Source organism: Ooceraea biroi, chromosome 9, assembly GCF_003672135.1.
Source record: "Ooceraea biroi isolate clonal line C1 chromosome 9, Obir_v5.4, whole genome shotgun sequence".
In the NCBI taxonomy this organism is placed as follows: Eukaryota; Metazoa; Arthropoda; class Insecta; order Hymenoptera; family Formicidae; genus Ooceraea; species Ooceraea biroi.
In genome coordinates, this window is record NC_039514.1 from 9,405,350 (window position 1) to 9,423,618 (window position 18,269).

Below are 18,269 nucleotides of genomic sequence, written 5' to 3' on the forward strand. Positions count from 1 at the left end.
TCGTCGCTCTTCGGATCGTCGACATTCAAATTCGCGGTAACACGTGGCCCGATAACCCTTCCATCGCATTTTATCTGTGTGCCGGTTCCTGCTCGCCGGTGATATCCAATTGTTGCACCGCGTAATCGAGTTTGCGAGGATGCCGCGCTCCAGGCGAAACTCGGACGACGATTCGGAGTCCACAATAGGTTCGTACCAATTTCTTTTATCTCTTGCGCGCAATACGCGCGTCCGACCATCGTCGCGGCTCGGCATTAAAAAGCGTTTCCCGCGTCCGTCAGCAATCATCATCATTGATCGCGACGGGATGCAAAGAATTCATAAAATGATCTTTTATCTATTTTCTCTTCTCCAACGATCCTCCGTCTCTGGCGTACCAGTTTCCGCGGTATCGTTATCGCCGGAACGTCCAGCTAGGAAACATCTAGAGCTCTGTCACCCGGTTTTCTCCTAATAGCCTGTGATCTTTGATCCGTCTGCGATTTTAATATCGGAATTATTCGTACCTTACCGCGGATTTGTGACGAGGAAACACGAGTTTATGATTTTCCTGGACCTCGTCTTGTTCAAATAGATTTGCGTCTCACATCTTCTGATCATGATAATGTGAATCGTGTAGATACAATATTTTGCTCACCACGCTAAACGCTGAGCCCATTCTGTTTACATCGCGCAATATCGTCAGTTTTAACAATGCAAGGTCACTTGCCAGGGTCGATGGTCACTGGGTTTAACGTATTAAAATATGAAAAAGCAACTAGTGTTTAATTTAGTGTAACTTAACTTGATATAGTTTAAATGTAAAATGAGTATAATTTTTCATTAATCTATATACATTTTTGTTATAGATTGTCTTCGATTTCCTGCTCCACAAACAGTAAACTCTCCTACGTTACGTCGTAGTAGCAGGATAAGGCAGAAGACGCCTTCAGTCTCTCCTGATAGCGATGCCATGGATATTGGGATACCTGCCAAGAGAATAACCAGGAGTACAGCTGCTACAGCTTCCAAGAACGCAACACCAACCAAGATAAATTCTCAAGCAAGGTATATATATATATGCAATAACTATATAGTATATATATTGGGTTGGCAAATAAGTTGGTTCGGTTTTTTAAGGTGGAATAAAATACAATTTTTTTGATACACGAAATCAATTTTAATCAATTATATATTGACCATTTTTATTGATGACTTCTTGCCATCTTTCCACCAACTTCATTATGCCGCGTTCGTAAAACATCTGAGGCTTATCGGCGAAAAACCAATCCAGGTGTCTTTTGACGTTCTCTTCATCCTTGAAGATTTTTCCGTTTAAAGAGTTTTGCAACGACCGGAATAAATGATAATCGGAAGGGGCCAGGTCCGGTGAATACGCAGGATGAGGCAAAACATCCCAGCCAAGACTGAGTAATTTGTTCCGAGTTGTCAATGATGTGTGAGGTCTGGCGTTATCGTGGTGGAAGACAACACCTTTTCGATTTATCAATTCTGGACGTTTTTTGCGGAGTGCTTGGTCCAATTTTGTTAACTGCGAGCAGTATATGGTTGAATCAATTGTTTTGCTTGACGGTAACAGCTCGTAGTAAGTGACACCTTTGAAATCCCACCATACGGAGAGCATGATCTTCTTCGGATGCAATCCTGCCTTCGAGGTTGTTTGTGGTGGCTCGCTGCTGTGTCCCCATGATCTTTTCCGCGTTACATTCTCATAGACGATCCATTTTTCATCTCCTGTCACTAACCGCTTCAAAAATTGATCGTTTTCTTGACGTTTCCGCAGCAAATCACAGATGGATATGCGAGTGGCCAAGTTGGCCTCGGTTAATTCATGCGGCACCCACACATTGAGCCGAGAAACGTATTCCAGTTGGCGCAAATTGTTTTCTACGCTTTATATGAGATATATTAAGTGCTGTAGCAATCTCTCGCACCGATTGGGATGGATTTTTATCGATGATAGCTTTGACATTACTTGAATCAATCTCGATCGGGCGACCGGAGCGAGGCGCATCATTGACGTCAAAATCTCCAGAACGGAATTTGGTGAACCACTTTTGACATACGCGTTCTGTTAAGGCATCATCTCCATAAACACGGCATATCTTTTTATGAGCCTTTGCAGCTCGTTTGCTCTTCTTGAAATAATAGAGCAAAATATGACGATAATGCACGTTATTTACTTCCATTTTTACAGCTACGCAGCACACACAATATTGATGTTAGTCAAACCAAAATTTACAGAAAGGTTATGTGAAACATGTACTTTTAAATGCACTCTGAAGTTGCGCGATAGTATCGAGAAAAACAAGAGTGAATTGGAAAGAAGTTGCACCGAAGCAAAAACCGAACGAACTTATTTGCCAACCTAATATATATACTATATAGTTATTGCATATTTTAATTAATATATATAATAGTTATTTCCTTATACATTAATTATATTAATTAAATACTTCATATTCTGTGTGTGTGTGTGTGTGTGTGTGTGTGTGTGTGTGTGTGTGTGTGTGTGTGTTTATAATGTTATTTAATAATATTGTATTTAATAATATAGCGATTTTTTGTGCAATGATTAGTAAGCGCTTTGTACGAGCTGGGTCTGAGACAAAATCATCGCCAGCAGTCAGAAGCACACGTAGAACTACTAGATCTAGTTCTGTCGAACCGAAATCCTTGGCCGACCAACCGAATACGCCAAGTAAAGTACGCAGACGGATATGTGTTTTGATAGCAAACTCTCCGGTACAAGAAGAGGTTGAGAGCGCCGATAGTCTTGATCAAGAAAAGAAATGTGATCAGTCAGACAACAAAAGTGAAGTACACAATACTAATGTGGATGAAACAATGCATGATAAGAAAAGTTTGGGTAAGTAAAATTAACAATTTGTTTCTTTTTAAAAATTTTAAAACTTGTACAATTCTAAAGTAACGTATTTATTTGCACTTTTTTACATAGAATATAAATTTCATTTACTTTGTCTAAGATACTTAATGCATTACTTACTAATTTTTATTATATAAACAATTGAATGTGATTCACTGTTATAATCTGTATATTTATATATTGCACCTTCGTATAAATAAGAAATAAGGCAATTCTACAAAAAAAATCCATCACCTGATAATACACTATATAGCACCTAATTAAGCACAATAATTACAGCAATTCCCAGTGAAGTCTCCATGGATAGTTTGACTGCTGCGGAAAGTAAAGATCCTTCGACTGCTGGAGAAAGTAAAGATACTTCGACTGCTGGAATAGGAAAGGAACAGGACGAGAAGAGTGAAGCTGAATGTGATCTCGTTCTAGTAGACAAACAAGCATGGTTAGCTGCGAAGAGCATGAAAATGGCGATACAGGAGGAATCGTCCGACTATGACTCGGACGATACCGTGATAAAAAAGAGCAAACTGGATGCGGCACGAGCGAATTCCAATAGAAACTTGAGCATAATAAACGAAGAAATGTCGACGGATGTGGAGATGAAAGTAATCGAAAGGGCATCTCTGCATAAATCTTCGAACAGTACATCGTTGAAGCAGGATGACAAAAACGCGCAAGATGTTTCCATGGGTGAATGCCAAGTAGACATACCGCATGAGGAATCGGACACGAACGGAATGGAAATATCGCAGGAGAGACGTTCCCTGAGCAAATCACGTAACCAAGATACAACGGAGGAGAGATCTGAGAAGAAGAAAAAAAAGAAGAGTTTGTCAAATAGAGATGACAGTAAAATAGAGGAACAAGCATGCTTAAATCGTTCGACAGAGAAGGAGTTAAAAGCTTTCGCCAACTTATTGGAAAATGTATTTGATGACGAAAGCAGCGACAGCGAGACCATTATACCAGCTATGGAATTAGGATTTGAGAATTGTTCCATGGTCACACGAGCGGGATCAATTGCCATTGATTCGGATGGTAGCGGAAAGCTTAACGACACGTCAACAACGTCGCATTCTAACATTGTGTCTAGTTTCCTATTCGCAGAAGTGGATAACGATGAAGACAACGATAATGGCACCGATAAGGACAGCAGTGTGAATTCCGATGTTAGAAAAGAATACAATCTGGATGGGACGGAACAGAAATTCGATGATGATAATGTACCCCACGATGAATGCAGAGCTTCAGAATCGGAATATTCGGATCCCAACGACAACGGTTCAGATCTTATAGATTTTATAGTCAACGATGATAAAGTGGAGAATGAGGAAAAAGAAGAAGAAGAAGATGAGGAGCAAGAAAAGAATTATGAAGAACAAGAAGAAATGAATGATGAAGATAACCAAACCGAAGAGGAAGACACTATCTTCCTCTTGAATTGTGAGATTGGAGAAGAGGAGAAGAGAGTAGATACTAAAAACAAAGACCGAGAAAAGACTAGAGCAAAGGTAAACGAATATACAATGATCGAAAATGAGGATGCGGATGATGAACATTCTGAAGTGGAAATACATCCCTGTGATAATATCGATGAGAGTAGCGATGACAACAATCAATTGCCAGAGAAAATCGGCGAAAATAAAAAGAATGACTCCGTTGAAATTATTTCTTCTCGCAATAGTGAAACGAAAAAGGAACAAATCACCGACCCGAAGAAATCTTGTGCGACGAAAAATGAAGAAACCATTCTGTTGGATACGTCTGATCCGAACGTATCCGTATTTGATAAGAGCAAGAAAACCCACGTGGCGAAGCGTGAAGAAACCATCTCATTGATTTCATCGGAGTCACCATCGTCGATTAAAAGAAAAAGAAAGTCACTTTTACGATGTTCTGGGAAGGATGGAAGGGAACAGGATTCGCTAAAGCTGGACGAGTCTGCGAAGAGTCGGTTTTCAAGAAAATTATCGAGATTGCATTCACCAATGGACTGCAGTACACCAAAGCTTAATTCTTCGAAACAACTTGAGTTTAATATTGAGACACCTAAAACAGTGGAAAAGACTCAGGAAAGTAAAGTTGAATTAGATAAAAGTCAAACTAGTACTTCATCTAAGAAAAGCAAGTCGAAGGACTCTACTACGAAAAAGAATACCAGTTTAACGGACACTTTCCATCAAGATAAGCGTTTCGTGGAAAGACCATTAAATAGCAGTCTCCCATCTGATTTAATAGAAATAATAGAAAAAGCAAATTCTTCGAAACCAACAACAGTTTCCAAATCAGCTGAACTACGCAAATCTATGAGTCTTACTCATACCGAGACGCCTAGAATAAGACATCTAAGAAAGGAAAAGTTAAATGAAAGCGCACCAGCATCAAAATTACATGTGGAAGCCGATCAGTCGAAGGAATCGAAGGACGAATTGCTAACTACGGAAGAGAAGGAGGATGTAGCAAAAACGAAAATAAAGAAAAAAAGTAAGGAGAATGTTCCTAACGTGGATTCGTCTCGCGATATTACGCGAAAACGGAAAAGACAACAAGCAGAAGAAACATTCAAGGAGAATATCACTGATAAGGTTTTGTCTGAAGACACTATGGAATTAAAAGCTTCTCCAAAACAAAAACGTGTCAAATTTAGTGAATCACTAACTGTAAAAGATGACATCTGCAAAGGTACATCTGAGATCAATGAGACAAAGAAAGAAAAGAAGACAAAGAAGAAACTAGTCAGTGTAAGTGGACAATGTGAAAACATAAAGGAAGCTGAGTCATACCAAAATGAGAATGTTCCTAACTTGGAGCCGTCTAGCGATAATATTACGCGAAAACGGAAAAGACAGAGAAAACAAGCAGAAGAAACGTTGAAGGAGAATATCACTGATAAGGTTTTGTCTGAAGACACTATGGAATTAGAAGCTTCTCCAAAACAAAAACGTGTCAAATTTAGTGAATCACTAACTGTAAAAGATGACATCTGCAAAGGTACATCTGAGATCAATGAGACAAAGAAAGAAAAGAAGAAAAAGAAGAAACTAGTCAATGTAAGTGAACAATGTGAAAACGTGAAGGAAACCGACACATATCAAAATGAGAATGTTCCTAACTTGGAGTCGTCTAGCGATAATACTGCGCGAAAACGGAAGAGACAGAGAAAGCACAAGAGACAAGCAGAAGAAACATTGGACAAGCATATCATTGATAGAGCTTTCAAGAAGAGACGATTTTTGTCACACGAGAGACGGCGATTTTTCTCATACGAGAGACCGATGGCGTCGCCGCAGCCACACAATTCCAAGTCGAAGAGTGCAAAGAACATCGGTGTCCAACCAAACACTTCTGGTAGCACTACGCAGTTCAACGTGATAAACTTACAAACACTATAGAAGCAACCGCCAAAATAATCAACCGCAGTGGCCTCATTTAGGCAGCGAATGCTTGCCAGAAATAAATGAGTACCTGTTTTGATTTATACGATGTACAAGCAACGGCAGATATGCCTCCCGTGTATCCGTGTGACGCACACAATGACCGACTCCGCCGCAGATAGCACGATCGCGATAAAGAATATTTTTCAATATATGTACATATATTATATATTCTTATATATATTAAATAAGAATATATATATTCTTATATATATTAAATATATCATATATATATATTGAAAAATGTTCTTTATCGTGATCGTGCTATCTGCCGTTACTGACCCGTTACTCATTACCGACCCTTACTGATAGGCGAAGTCGGTCATTGTGTGCGTCACACGGATATACGGAAGGCATATCTGCCGTTGCTTGTACCTCGAGCAGAAAACATTATCGCATAATAATAATGGAAATTCTCCTAATGCGTTTTAGCTACATGTCTTATGTTTGTATGATGTGTATAAAATTCACAATGTTATTTATTAAAAAGTATTTATTAAAAACATTAAAAATTAATTATTCAAAATGTTAAAAAATTCACAGTGTTTTTCTATAATTTATAGCAAATGTTATTTAAACTACTGTATATATAGAATATTTTTTGTATCACTTTAATATTACTATTAAAAAGAGAAATGTTTATAGTCTTTGTCTTTCATACCATAGAAATCCACGATCATATCCAAGAAAGGTACCGTGTACAATGTTAACTTGCTAAATATCACATATACATAAGACAGTTTATTGCATCTTGTCGCTGTAACTTGCTCATCTGCGTGTTAACTTTACGCAATGGTTTCTCTATCATTTCATATTTCAATTTTTCGTATCCAATTTTTACATGGCAGAAATTAACATCGTGTTCCCATCGCTACCTTTAACATTTGCTTCGCGGCGTGTTTTATCGTTATCCGGTAACACGAGATGTATCTATACATAATCACGGTGACGAATTAACATCGGAAATATCAAGAAGATATTAATTATATTTCACAAACAAGTAAAAATCGTAACGCGGTTCCCACACTGCTAGAGACCCTCTATGGACGGTCTCTAATTAGAGCAGCGAACACTATTTTTCGTTTGCAGTAATCGAATTCTAAAAAGCTACGATATTGGTTCAAAAATTGGGAGAAGTACGAGTCAACGATAATTGGACATAGTTATTAGTAACATATATTTTTTGATAATACGATTTACTGATCAGTTTTCATGTTTTTATGATTTTTTCATTTTAGTTTCGTAAAATCATTTAATTTTAATTTAATTTTACATTATAATGAATTTTATATCTTGATACTGAAAGAAAAAGGAAATTGATAATAGCAAATTAATTAATAAAATGTTTGATAAAACTATTATAAAAACTTTAATTGCCTATAATTATTATATCGTAAAATCTCGCATATATAATGATCTTGTACTTTTAATCATGAAAAAATATAAACAATATAGAATTTACAATTTCTCCGTAAGCTCGGGCACAGCTTTAAACAAATCTGCGACTAATCCATAATCTGCTACTTGAAAGATGGGCGCTTCTGGATCCTTGTTGATCGCGACAATCGTCTTGGAGTCCTTCATACCAGCAAGATGTTGAATTGCTCCCGAAATTCCAACCGCTATGTACAAATTCTACAATAATTATGAAATTTATTATATGTATATGCAAATCAATGAGAAAATTGCTCTGATGAAACCCCGGATAGAATTCTTAGCTTAGCCTAACTTACGGGAGCAACAATTTTTCCGGTTTGTCCGACTTGCAGATCGTTCGGTACGAATCCCGCGTCAACTGCAGCGCGGGACGCACCTACCGCTGCGTTGAGCTTGTCCGCCAACGTGTACAGCAACTTAAAGTTCTCTCCGGATTTCATTCCACGTCCACCGGAGATTACGACCTTGGCAGACGTCAATTCTGGCCTGTCCGATTTGCTGAGCTCCTGTTTGATGTATTCCACCTGGTTCGCCGTATAATCACCAGTGGGAACATTCTCGCACTTGGCACTGCCGCCCTCCAAAGGCAGCAGCTCGAAAGACGTGCCTCTGACGGATACCACTTTAACGTTGTCCTTAGATTTAATAGTCTGAATGGCGTTGCCAGCGTATATAGCGCGTACAAACGTATCGGGCGCTTTTATGCCAATGATGTCACTGACTGGAGACACATCTAACTTCGCTGCAACCTGAAATTAAAGTCACCAGTCAAATCAAACAACGAAACACGTTTGCGTAAGTTCAAATATAACAAATACTTCAATGCATTAATTAAAATACGTTAAGTAACACTTGAATCATGTTGTTCCTGAGAATATGCTACGTACTAACCCTGGGAAGCAACGCTTTACCGAACGCGCTCGCACCGGCCAACACATGTGTGAATTTGTGCTCACCGCACAGCTTAAGTATGAGAGGCGTTAACGATTCCGCGGTAAATCCCTTGAACGCGTCGCTGTCCGCGAGAAGGACCTTAGAGACGCCCTTGGCCTTGCAAGCATTTTGCGCGACCGCCTCGCATTTCGTCCCAGCGACCAGCAGCGTTACGTCGCCACCGACTTTCGTCGCAGCTGTTAATGTGTTACAAGTGATTGGCAATAGAGTTTCATTGTTGTGCTCCGCGATGACCAAAGTGGACTCGTAACGTGCTAATGAGCTGCTGAACTGAAAGAAAAAGAGACGTGTAAGGGACGCTCCGTCCACTTTGTATATTTTATTGTGCATCAAGGTGAATAAAATTGACGTTATTTATATATATATAATAGCATCTATATACAATATGTCCTGACATTGCTGACCGAATTAGTTCAACAAGGTAAATTATTTTAGCTTGAAAAATTACTTGTAAAATATCTCATCCGTAAAAATTGAATAACGCATAGCTAGCATTGTATTCGAAAATCTTTGAGATAACAATCATCGGAGGTCACACGGACTGCAGCTGCACGAATCCGTAAACAGCTGAAGGAAAGTATGAAAGGCAGATGAACATCGAAACGCGGAAACAGTGGAAAAACGCTTACTTTGTTAGTAGCCCGTAGTGCCCTGGCGTACGTGGAGAACATTGTTGCGGGAGTGTCTTTTTTCGTGCCTTCGACGTGTAATCTTAAACTACGAAAAATAGTGCTGCTGTCGCGATGGCGATAAGGTCCAAAGGTCCCACGCGTCACGACGGAACCAACGCGTAAATTGACGAACGTATCAGACACATCGTTTGTGAACGTGTCAGCGTCCTTGTGTTAAAAATACACGATGCAATGAGGCGCGTTGGATTTTAAACCTTAAAATTTCATTCGTCTCCGATATTTAATGTGTATTTGTATGAGTATTTCGAGCACATGTGAATCTTTTCTATTTTTTCCCCTCGATATTCGTCAGTCATTCTCGACCGTCGATATATAACCTTGATAATTTTCTGTATCATCGCTAAGGTCATTGGATGCGTGTTCAAACTTGTGGTTTCCACTCTACGTGTTATGTATTACATGTTCGTAGCGATCATGTCAGTTTCGATGCGTGCCGACGTGATAGGTTATATTTTTGCCGCTGAGATTTATCTTCGAGCATTGTAAATAATCATAAATTAGTGTATAAAGCGTAGATATACGGGTGCAGCGTGATATCAGTAAGTTGCTGTTATGGTAAGTCAGGAAAAGCGAGATATTTCGCGATAAAAACTGCAGAAATGTTCGGCTTCTTTCGAGCCGGTCTCGTCAAAAGCCGATCTTTTATTTTATCATTTGCTCATTAGTTATTACCTGTTGCTTAATTACAGTTGTTCTATTCCTTCTTTAAGTCCTTGGTTGGCAAGGACGTGGTCGTCGAGTTGAAGAATGATCTTAGGTAAAGCATCCGTTGGGAAGCAAATGAAATTTCAATCGTGATGATAACGTTTCTGTTATCGAATAATGTTTTCTTTCAGCATTTGCGGCATATTACACTCCGTCGACCAGTACCTGAACATAAAACTAACTGATATCACTGTAATGGAACAGGAGAAATATCCTCACATGGTATATGCACAATTGGCAATAATATTTCTTTCACAATAATTATAATAATTTCATTCATAATAATTTTATTTGATTACAGTTATCAGTAAAGAACTGCTTTATTCGTGGGTCCGTGGTACGATACGTGCAGCTTCCAGTGGACGAAGTAGATACACAGCTCTTGGCGGATGCAGCACGTAGAGAAGCAATGAACGCTCAAGCGAGATAGCTTGTAACTATGTTAAAAGCATTGCTTATAACGATATATTTAATGCATCCATTTTATTCCTTACGTATCCTATATTTAATATAAAACTAAAACCAAAATGTGTATAAAATAACTTCTCCATGATTCATGACAATTGTTGGCAATAACATCATTTATTATTATAAATCTTTATTGAACATAAAAACTTTGTAATATTCTACACATAAAAACTTTGTAACAAATATTCGGTTTTACGTTTTCCTCATACCGTTATTTTTATTATCTCTTTTTTTAATCTTTATCTTAATCTTATCTTTCTTTAACAAGGCATACATTTATGTGTGCAGAGAAAAGAATCAGAAAAAGTGATCAGATTTGTTCGAACAAAAACAGTCGATACGTAGGTTCGACTGTATAGGAATACTGTAACAATACTGTACAGATATTACTGTCTCGCACTCTCGTTACTTCCACTCGGACAATGTCTTGTCGTTCCAAATGTACTTTCCCTTTATCTCCGTGTTTTCTGGCAATAAGGCGCAATAAACGGGCCCTATGGCTCCTTCATCCGGCGTTAAAGGTCCCTGGTGGCTGGTCATGTCAGTATCCACGTAACCGGGATGCACTGCGTTCACCGCGATGTCCTCCCGCGGATCTGCGTTAAACATGGCCTGATGAATGCCAGCCAGAGCGGACACGCCGATCTTACTCGCAACATACGCCGAATTTGACCAGCCAGCTTCAATGTGTGTGCCAGACTTCGCAGCGCTAGAAATAAATCGATCATGCATGAAGACGTACCTCTGGAAATCTTTTTATCTGGAAACCGAAATTTTAATAGGATACAAGTAACAAAATCAGCAAAGTGATCTCACTTACTTGACGAATTCATGCATGATGTTATCCAATTCGTCCTCGGTAAGGTCTGGATTGGACAGTTTCTTCTTCAACTCCTCGCCAGTAATGTTGCGGAGACGTCCGGCACTGCTCGAGACGTGAACCACTCGAGCGTGCGGTCTGAGTAACGGATAAAGAGCGGTGCACACTTTACGCAGGCTGAAATAGTTTACTCGCAGTGTTTCTTCGGCCTGGACGCTGAAGGGCTCTGTTGCAGCATGCTGCAATAAATTTGAGTATAAATGTTCAACATAAACTCAGTAAATACAGTACCAAAATTCAAGTTTTTTGAATAATTTAAATAATTCGAGCAATTTGAATAAAATTTGCATTTAATTATTTGATAAGATGATAAGTATAACAAGGCATTTATATAATTCTTGCACGAAGAAAATAAAACAAGAAAATCGTCTCTTAAACTGTTTCCAAGACGAACAGAATATTAAACATCCTATCATGAATAAACGCTGAATTACTTTAAACGCTATGGCAGCGTTGTTGACGAGAACGTCGAGGCCATCGTAAGTGGCCTTCAAGTAATCCCGGAAGTTTGTGACGCTCTCATCGTCGGCGACGTCAAGTTGATGGAACTTCGGCTGGAGGCCCTGCTTTTGCAGCTGGTCCACTGCCTTCATGCCCCGAGTAACATCGCGAGCTGTCAGGTAGACGCTACCCTCGTACTGCTCGCAGAGCGCTTTGACGATGGCAAAGCCGATACCCTTGTTTCCGCCCGTTACCTGAAATCGCAGCGTCATTAGTTAAATGCAATTAATCAAAAAGAACGTTTTTTTAAAAATAATTGAGAAAGAGGTCGCGTACCACAGCCACACGTTTAGCCATATTGTCCAACGTTGCGCAACTGGTACTGGATAATTAATGTAAGAGGTGATTGTTGCTATTTGCGTTCATCCAATACACTCCCCGTAGGCTGTATCACATTAATGTACCCGCCCAATCATGGCCGGTGAGTGTAGGTACTGCAGCGACTGTTGTACACTGAGGTGCACAAATGACTTCCTTTTTCGGTGTAGATAGGTGTAGATAAGCGAAGCATACATTCGACCACGCAGATGGCGCGCTTATCTACACCATTTACACCGAAAAAGGAAGTCATTTATGCACCTCAGTGTACCGACGATCAGTCACGTCACTTTAGGTCTGTTCTTTTTAGCTGCACCGCTGAACTCGTGCAATACGTTAAAGTGAGACAAGTATATTTTTTCGCACTCTAACTTATTGCACCAGCTCAGCGGTGCAGCTAAAAAGAACAGACCTTTTGTCAAACTGCACTCCCACAACCGATGCTGATCGGTCGAACGAGCTGACGAGCATCTCGGGGTACTGAATCGGTCACGATCAGATGGTGCTCCGTCAGCGAGACCGTTGGTCGTCGAACCGTGTTTGGAAGCCGACGAGAGCGAGAGGATGGAATACACTTGAGCACGTTGCGGAGTGATACCTGGCTGCAATTTAGAATTAATTTTAGGAATTTTCCCGTCAAACGATAACTCCGAACCGCAGCAAACATGCACGACGCTTACGAGGAAACGTCTATATTGAATATCACCGTGCAGATCGAGTCTATGGCTGCTTACGGTGAGTACACTGATCCTTGGGCGTATCATAACAAATGATCCGATACGGATTATTATCAGGAGATTATCACTTGGTGGGCGATGAATGAAACGTTCGTTCTGCATCGTTCTGTGGTCTTTCAGATGACAACCTATTAATTGGCACGAGAGAGGGTCATCTTCTCATGTACAATGTTCCCACGGTGTATGATGACAGTCACAAGCTAGAATTGTTACGTCACAGTAAGAACTTCAACAAGAAACGGATCAATCAGATCGACGTCGTGCCGCAATACAACCTGCTGATTATCTTGACAGGTAGAATCAATAATCGAGGCACATTCGATGAATCGATTTATCAGCCATCGTGATTCCCGTTGGGCGATGAATCTAATCTGAGAAAATTATTGCAGATAATATTGTATGCGTTCACGATTTGAACTCACCAAACTTTCAACAAATATGCCAACTCACCAAGACTCGTGGCGCTACTCTGTTTACCCTGGATGTCCAGTCGACTGAGAGCTTAACGGGCGAGAAGAATACGGTGGTGCGTTTGTGCGTCGCCGTCAAGCGTAAACTGCAGCTGTATTACTGGAAGGGAAAGAAGTTCGAGGAGTTCAAGGACTTTGAACTGACTGTACCGGACATTCCTCGTCAATTGTCATGGTAAAATTATTATACTGAAATTATGAATTCTTAATTATTTCTTTCATATTTTATGATATAATTATGGCGACAAATCTGTATTAATTATTCAGGTGCGGCGAGACATTGATACTGGGATTTCGTGGATTATCTTATACCATCTTCGATCTTAATGGTAAAGCCAAGGAGCTCTTTCCTACCGGCAAGTCTCCAGAACCGAACATTACCAAGCTGTCGGACAGCACTTTTGTCTTGGGAAAAGACTCGCAATCGTTCATCATGGACACGAAAGGCGAGCTGGTTCAGCATAATCCAGTGAAATGGTCCGATACACCCAATGCGATAGGTATTAAAAATACCTGTCATCATTATGTTTTCCTCCTTCCTCGTTCTTTAAGTTGCAGTTTGATAAAATTTTTAATTTCGCAGCGTGGGATGATCCTTACCTGCTTGGCATTGTGCACGATAGATTGGAAGTCTACACGCTGGAAGGATTCGAAGGGAGTCTGCATGTTCAAACAATAAAGGATCTGAACAAAGCTAGATTGATATATCGTTGCAAGCAGGGGAGGGTTTTCGTGGCGTCTATGAGCCAGATTTGGTGTGTCAAGGCGATTGACGTTACTTTGCAAATTAGGACTCTGCTGGAGCAGAACCAGTTTCAGTTGGCGCTAAATTTAATTGTACGTTGTTATTTATGTAAAAAAAAGTCAGTACAAAGTCGTCATTTCCATGTTCTAATTACTTACGCTCGCGCATATCAGAATTTGGCAGACATAACGGACGAGGAGAAAACCAGGCAGACGTACAAGATACAAACGCTGTATGCGCATCATTTGTTCTACACTAAGCGGTTCCAAGAGGCGATGGAATTGTTCCTGAAACTAGGCACCGATCCGTATGAGGTGATCAGGCTCTTCCCGGATCTGGTTACGCCGTCGACCTACGGTAACGAGCAAAGCGAACCGGCACCCAGTCAGCAGAAGTTGCAGGATCTTGATCTGGAGAAAGGCTTACGGGCATTGATCGTTTTCCTAACCGAGATTAGACATACACTAATGGCGAAAGACAAGGAAGAAAAGAAGAAGGACAAGAATGGAGCAAACGGAGAGAAGAATATAACTGTCGTCGCCACGGAGCAGCTTTTAAAAATTATAGACACAACTCTCTTGAAGTGCTACTTGCAGGTAAGGGAAGAAGATAAGAACAGATGAGAAAAGGTAGATGATAAAAATTTTCGTACGGAAAAGGACTGTCTATAGAAATTGTTTATCTGCATTTTCAATTTCGCTGTACCTTGTTGTGCTTCATATCATATTTCAGACGACTGATGCATTGGTGGCGCCGTTACTCAGACTGAATCATTGTCACTTGGCGGAAGCCGAGAAGACTCTGCTGATGCATCAGAAGTATCCAGAACTCATCATACTGTACCAGACCAAGGGGCAGCACAAAAAGGCACTGGAGCTGCTGGAGAAACACGCTAAGGAGAATGATTCCAGCCTGAAGGGCACCGAGCGCACGATACAGTACTTGCAGCACCTCGGCAAGGATCACATGGATCTGATACTCAAGTTCGCCGGCTGGGTTCTAACGGAGGATCCCGAGCAGGGCCTTAGGATATTCATGGAGGATATACAGGAGGTCGAACAGTTGCCCAGACCAAAGATATTGGATTATCTCCTACGTCTCCACAAGGACCTGGTCGTGCAATATTTGGAGCACGTAGTTCACGTCTGGGAGGATACGAATCCGCTGTTCCACAATGTCCTGATACATCAGTATAAGGAGAGGTGTCTCGCATCGATGAACGCAAGCGCGACACCGGCGGAGAAGGAGACCTCGCAGCACGTCCGGCAGAAGTTGCAGCAATTCCTGGAGAAGTCAGCGTACTACACGCCGGAGACGATACTAGTGCACTTCCCGTTCAACAATTTGTTCGAGGAACGTGCCATCATCCTCGGACGACTCGGTCGCCATAATCAGGCCATCTCGATATACGTCAACCTTTTAAACGACATACCGCGCGCGATACAGTACTGTCAGAATGTCTACACGAGGTACCACAGTAAGTAGATCCTGAATTACAGGGTGTCCCGGGTTTTAACCGACAAACTGCGGGAGCATATTCTACTAGTGGAAATAAGAAAAAATTCTTATATCGAGTTTGCTTAGAAATGCTTTATTACAAAGTTATGAACCAATATTGAAAAGAAATATCAGATAAGTAACAACGGAACATAGTGTAGAATTTGGAAGGTCGAAGACGTTTATGTTACGTGTATTCACATGTATTCATGTTCACTATGTTGAAACGATTCAGTATGATTGTTACTTTCACAACAGTAGCCGTTAGATTTCAATCGTCGTGTCAACTAGCGATTACTATCAGAATGCCAAAAGTGTTTTCAAATGAGGAATACACCGATATTCATTTCGTGCACGGATTCTGTGACGGAAATGCACGAGCTGCCGTACGAGAGTATCGACGTAGATTTCCTAACAGGAGAGTACCAGATAGATTTAAAGCAACGAATTACTAATTCAGTCACTGAGATGCAACAAAATTTTCGGGAATGTCGTACCGTAACAAATTCTGTACTACGTCGATGTCTAGCTCGTATCGATGTGCAAGGACAACATTTTGAAACGCGTCACTAAATCATTGCGTAGATAATTTTTATTTTTGTGAAAAAATCCGTTGTTACTTATCTGATATTTCTTTTCAATATTGGTTTATAACTTTGTAATAAAGCATTTCTAAGCAAACTCGATATAAGAATTTTTTCTTATTTCCACTAGTAGAATATGCTCCCGCAGTTTGTCGGTTAAAACCCGGGACACCCTGTATATTCACAACATTATCTATGCTCAATTTATACTCAAAATTGCATAAAAGTGGCGCGTAATTAATCGATGGTCGTCTTAAGATCAAGATCGTGCGGAGAGACAGAAGCAAACGGATAACGCGGACGAAGTGTATGTCCTGCTGATTCAGCAATTATTGAAACCCGATAACGAGGGACTTCTAATGGCTGGTAAGCATCTTCATAAATAAGATTTTATTTGTAATTTATGCATAATTTTGTGTGTATTTTTGTCTTCGCAATACAAAGATTTTACCTGTACATTCTTTTTCATGTACTCTTTGATCGATAGGCTGTAGCATGGAAAACCAAAGAGCGCCGCAGCCAGATTTGGAAATGGGCTTGCGGTTACTGGAGGAGCATGCCTCAAAGATAAGTCCTATGAAGGCACTGGAGATTTTGCCAGATTCGGTTCCTATAGGTAGGATAAAGCATTTCTTAGAGGTCAGTCTGCAGAATAACTTGAACGCGAAGCGGCGAACGCAAGTGCTCAAAGGTCTGCTTTACGCGGAGCACTTGCAGGTGCAAGAACAACGAATGCACTATGAGTCACAGAACGTTCTGATGACGGAGTTCAACATATGTCCAGTTTGCAAGAAGCGCTTTGGTAATCAAAGGTTCGTATCGCAAAAGTTTTCCTGCTATTTTTGTGCCATGTATTACTATGTTATTATAATTAATATTAATAATATTAATATGAAATATAATATAGAATAATATAAAATAATATTAATTATTATAATATAATATTAATTAATAATATTATCTATTATTAGCCTTAGTATATTATATCGTAATATACTAATTACACTTTGTTTTTTTTTCAGCGCCTTCGCGAGATATCCCAATGGTGATATAGTGCATTATTCTTGTCAAGATCGCAAAGCATAAAAAAATAAAGAGAGAGGGAGTAAGACGAAACAGAGAAAAAGAAAATAACAATTATACCGATATACCGATTCTATACGAAGATATATATTAAATTTTATACATATACAAATTTTATAGAAATTCTGATATCACTATTATTGCATAAAATTGAAGAATAATTTACTTACGAGATCGCTTCTCGTAAGAAATCTTATAACATCAAACGCTGCAGTTTATTTCATTCATATTGTGCGTTTCTTGTAAGATACGTGTAAATAGCTATTATCGATTGCAGAGTATAATAAAGATCAAGAACGAAACACTGTGGTATTCACGTTTCTCCAGGAAATCGAAATCAGCATCGAAACTGCAAAATAAAATAGTCTAAAGAGAAATCTGAAACGCGCGATGTTCACGATGTTCATTCGAATTCTCATTCAAATTGCTAGTGCCGGAACGCGATTGGCTGCGTGACGCGCGCGTGGTGTTTAAAATTAAGATGGAACGCGCTTTTAATGCAGCGATAATGTACCGTAAACCTCTTCCCATATTCCAAACAAAAAAGACATTATAACAAAATAAATATCGTGCATTCGCGTAAAATGCTAGAAATGTTAGACTAGATTATAAATAAATAAATAAATAATACGGAGTAACAAAGTTGTAAGCAGAAGATGGGGCGTGCCCGCGGTCCAGAATACGGGCAAACAGGACCGATGATGTCATAAGCGCGATCTTGTATTCCTACGCCGAGCGGAGCGTAAGAGGCAAGTACAGTGCAGATGAGGACGTTGTAAGTAGTCGCACGTCGTGATATTGTGTCACATCCTCTTTCCCTTCAAACCGATTCGGACTTTATTTATCCCTATGTGACGATAAAGTCGTCGTCGCAATA

The 18,269-nt window shown here is 39.9% G+C and overlaps 5 protein-coding genes and 1 long non-coding RNA gene across 6 annotated transcripts; 3 read left to right on the top strand and 3 right to left on the bottom strand.

Moving 5' to 3' along the window:
- The first annotated feature begins 23 nt into the window (after positions 1–23).
- LOC105284658 (probable serine/threonine-protein kinase kinX) lies at positions 24–6,833 on the top strand. Its single transcript, XM_011348330.3, has 4 exons — positions 24–188; positions 849–1,047; positions 2,580–2,869; positions 3,167–6,833. Exons 1-4 carry the CDS (start codon positions 140–142, stop codon positions 6,277–6,279), a joined length of 3,651 nt encoding a protein of 1,216 aa, XP_011346632.2. The 5' UTR covers positions 24–139; the 3' UTR covers positions 6,280–6,833.
- On the bottom strand, positions 747–1,237 carry LOC113562499. Its single transcript, XR_003406930.1, has 2 exons — positions 1,180–1,237; positions 747–968 (listed from the first exon to the last, which is right to left on the bottom strand). It is a non-coding gene; the product is annotated as an uncharacterized LOC113562499 (long non-coding RNA).
- An 833-nt stretch (positions 6,834–7,666) lies between the features above and the next one.
- On the bottom strand, positions 7,667–9,654 carry LOC105284659 (electron transfer flavoprotein subunit alpha, mitochondrial). Its single transcript, XM_011348331.3, has 4 exons — positions 9,342–9,654; positions 8,650–8,982; positions 8,055–8,507; positions 7,667–7,956 (listed from the first exon to the last, which is right to left on the bottom strand). Exons 1-4 carry the CDS (start codon positions 9,381–9,383, stop codon positions 7,780–7,782), a joined length of 1,005 nt encoding a protein of 334 aa, XP_011346633.1. The 5' UTR covers positions 9,384–9,654; the 3' UTR covers positions 7,667–7,779.
- A 111-nt stretch (positions 9,655–9,765) lies between these two features.
- LOC105284662 (U6 snRNA-associated Sm-like protein LSm2) lies at positions 9,766–10,757 on the top strand. Its single transcript, XM_011348333.2, has 4 exons — positions 9,766–9,959; positions 10,094–10,161; positions 10,241–10,331; positions 10,411–10,757. Exons 1-4 carry the CDS (start codon positions 9,957–9,959, stop codon positions 10,537–10,539), a joined length of 291 nt encoding a protein of 96 aa, XP_011346635.1. The 5' UTR covers positions 9,766–9,956; the 3' UTR covers positions 10,540–10,757.
- LOC105284661 (carbonyl reductase [NADPH] 1) lies at positions 10,691–12,383 on the bottom strand. Its single transcript, XM_011348332.3, has 4 exons — positions 12,235–12,383; positions 11,892–12,152; positions 11,398–11,636; positions 10,691–11,286 (listed from the first exon to the last, which is right to left on the bottom strand). Exons 1-4 carry the CDS (start codon positions 12,253–12,255, stop codon positions 10,983–10,985), a joined length of 825 nt encoding a protein of 274 aa, XP_011346634.1. The 5' UTR covers positions 12,256–12,383; the 3' UTR covers positions 10,691–10,982.
- Positions 12,384–12,665: 282 nt separating this feature from the next.
- Positions 12,666–17,694, top strand: LOC105284663 (vam6/Vps39-like protein). The gene is made up of 10 exons (XM_011348334.3): positions 12,666–13,011; positions 13,134–13,307; positions 13,403–13,658; positions 13,751–13,983; positions 14,067–14,320; positions 14,402–14,824; positions 14,961–15,705; positions 16,568–16,675; positions 16,797–17,121; positions 17,332–17,694. The coding sequence occupies exons 1-10, from the start codon at positions 12,942–12,944 to the stop codon at positions 17,393–17,395; spliced, it is 2,652 nt and encodes an 883-aa protein (XP_011346636.1). The 5' UTR covers positions 12,666–12,941; the 3' UTR covers positions 17,396–17,694.
- The last annotated feature ends 575 nt before the right edge of the window (positions 17,695–18,269 follow it).

Coding starts and splice junctions, on each gene's coding strand:
- LOC105284658 (XM_011348330.3), top strand. CDS start 140: ATGCCGCGCTCCAGGCGAAACTCGGACGACGATTCGGAGTCCACAATA. Junction 189..848: donor CGATTCGGAGTCCACAATAG/GTTCGTACCAAT, acceptor TTTTTGTTATAG/ATTGTCTTCGATTTCCTGCT. Junction 1,048..2,579: donor AAGATAAATTCTCAAGCAAG/GTATATATATAT, acceptor TGCAATGATTAG/TAAGCGCTTTGTACGAGCTG.
- LOC105284659 (XM_011348331.3), bottom strand. CDS start 9,383: ATGTTCTCCACGTACGCCAGGGCACTACGGGCTACTAACAAA. Junction 8,983..9,341: donor CACTACGGGCTACTAACAAA/GTAAGCGTTTTT, acceptor TTTTTCTTTCAG/TTCAGCAGCTCATTAGCACG. Junction 7,957..8,054: donor CCGGAAAAATTGTTGCTCCC/GTAAGTTAGGCT, acceptor TAATTATTGTAG/AATTTGTACATAGCGGTTGG.
- LOC105284662 (XM_011348333.2), top strand. Junction 10,162..10,240: donor GAGTTGAAGAATGATCTTAG/GTAAAGCATCCG, acceptor GTTTTCTTTCAG/CATTTGCGGCATATTACACT. Junction 10,332..10,410: donor AGGAGAAATATCCTCACATG/GTATATGCACAA, acceptor ATTTGATTACAG/TTATCAGTAAAGAACTGCTT.
- LOC105284661 (XM_011348332.3), bottom strand. CDS start 12,255: ATGGCTAAACGTGTGGCTGTG. Junction 11,637..11,891: donor ACGCTGCCATAGCGTTTAAA/GTAATTCAGCGT, acceptor AATTTATTGCAG/CATGCTGCAACAGAGCCCTT. Junction 11,287..11,397: donor ATCATGCATGAATTCGTCAA/GTAAGTGAGATC, acceptor ATTTATTTCTAG/CGCTGCGAAGTCTGGCACAC.
- LOC105284663 (XM_011348334.3), top strand. CDS start 12,942: ATGCACGACGCTTACGAGGAAACGTCTATATTGAATATCACCGTGCAG. Junction 14,321..14,401: donor AGTTGGCGCTAAATTTAATT/GTACGTTGTTAT, acceptor CGCGCATATCAG/AATTTGGCAGACATAACGGA. Junction 16,676..16,796: donor CGAGGGACTTCTAATGGCTG/GTAAGCATCTTC, acceptor TTTGATCGATAG/GCTGTAGCATGGAAAACCAA.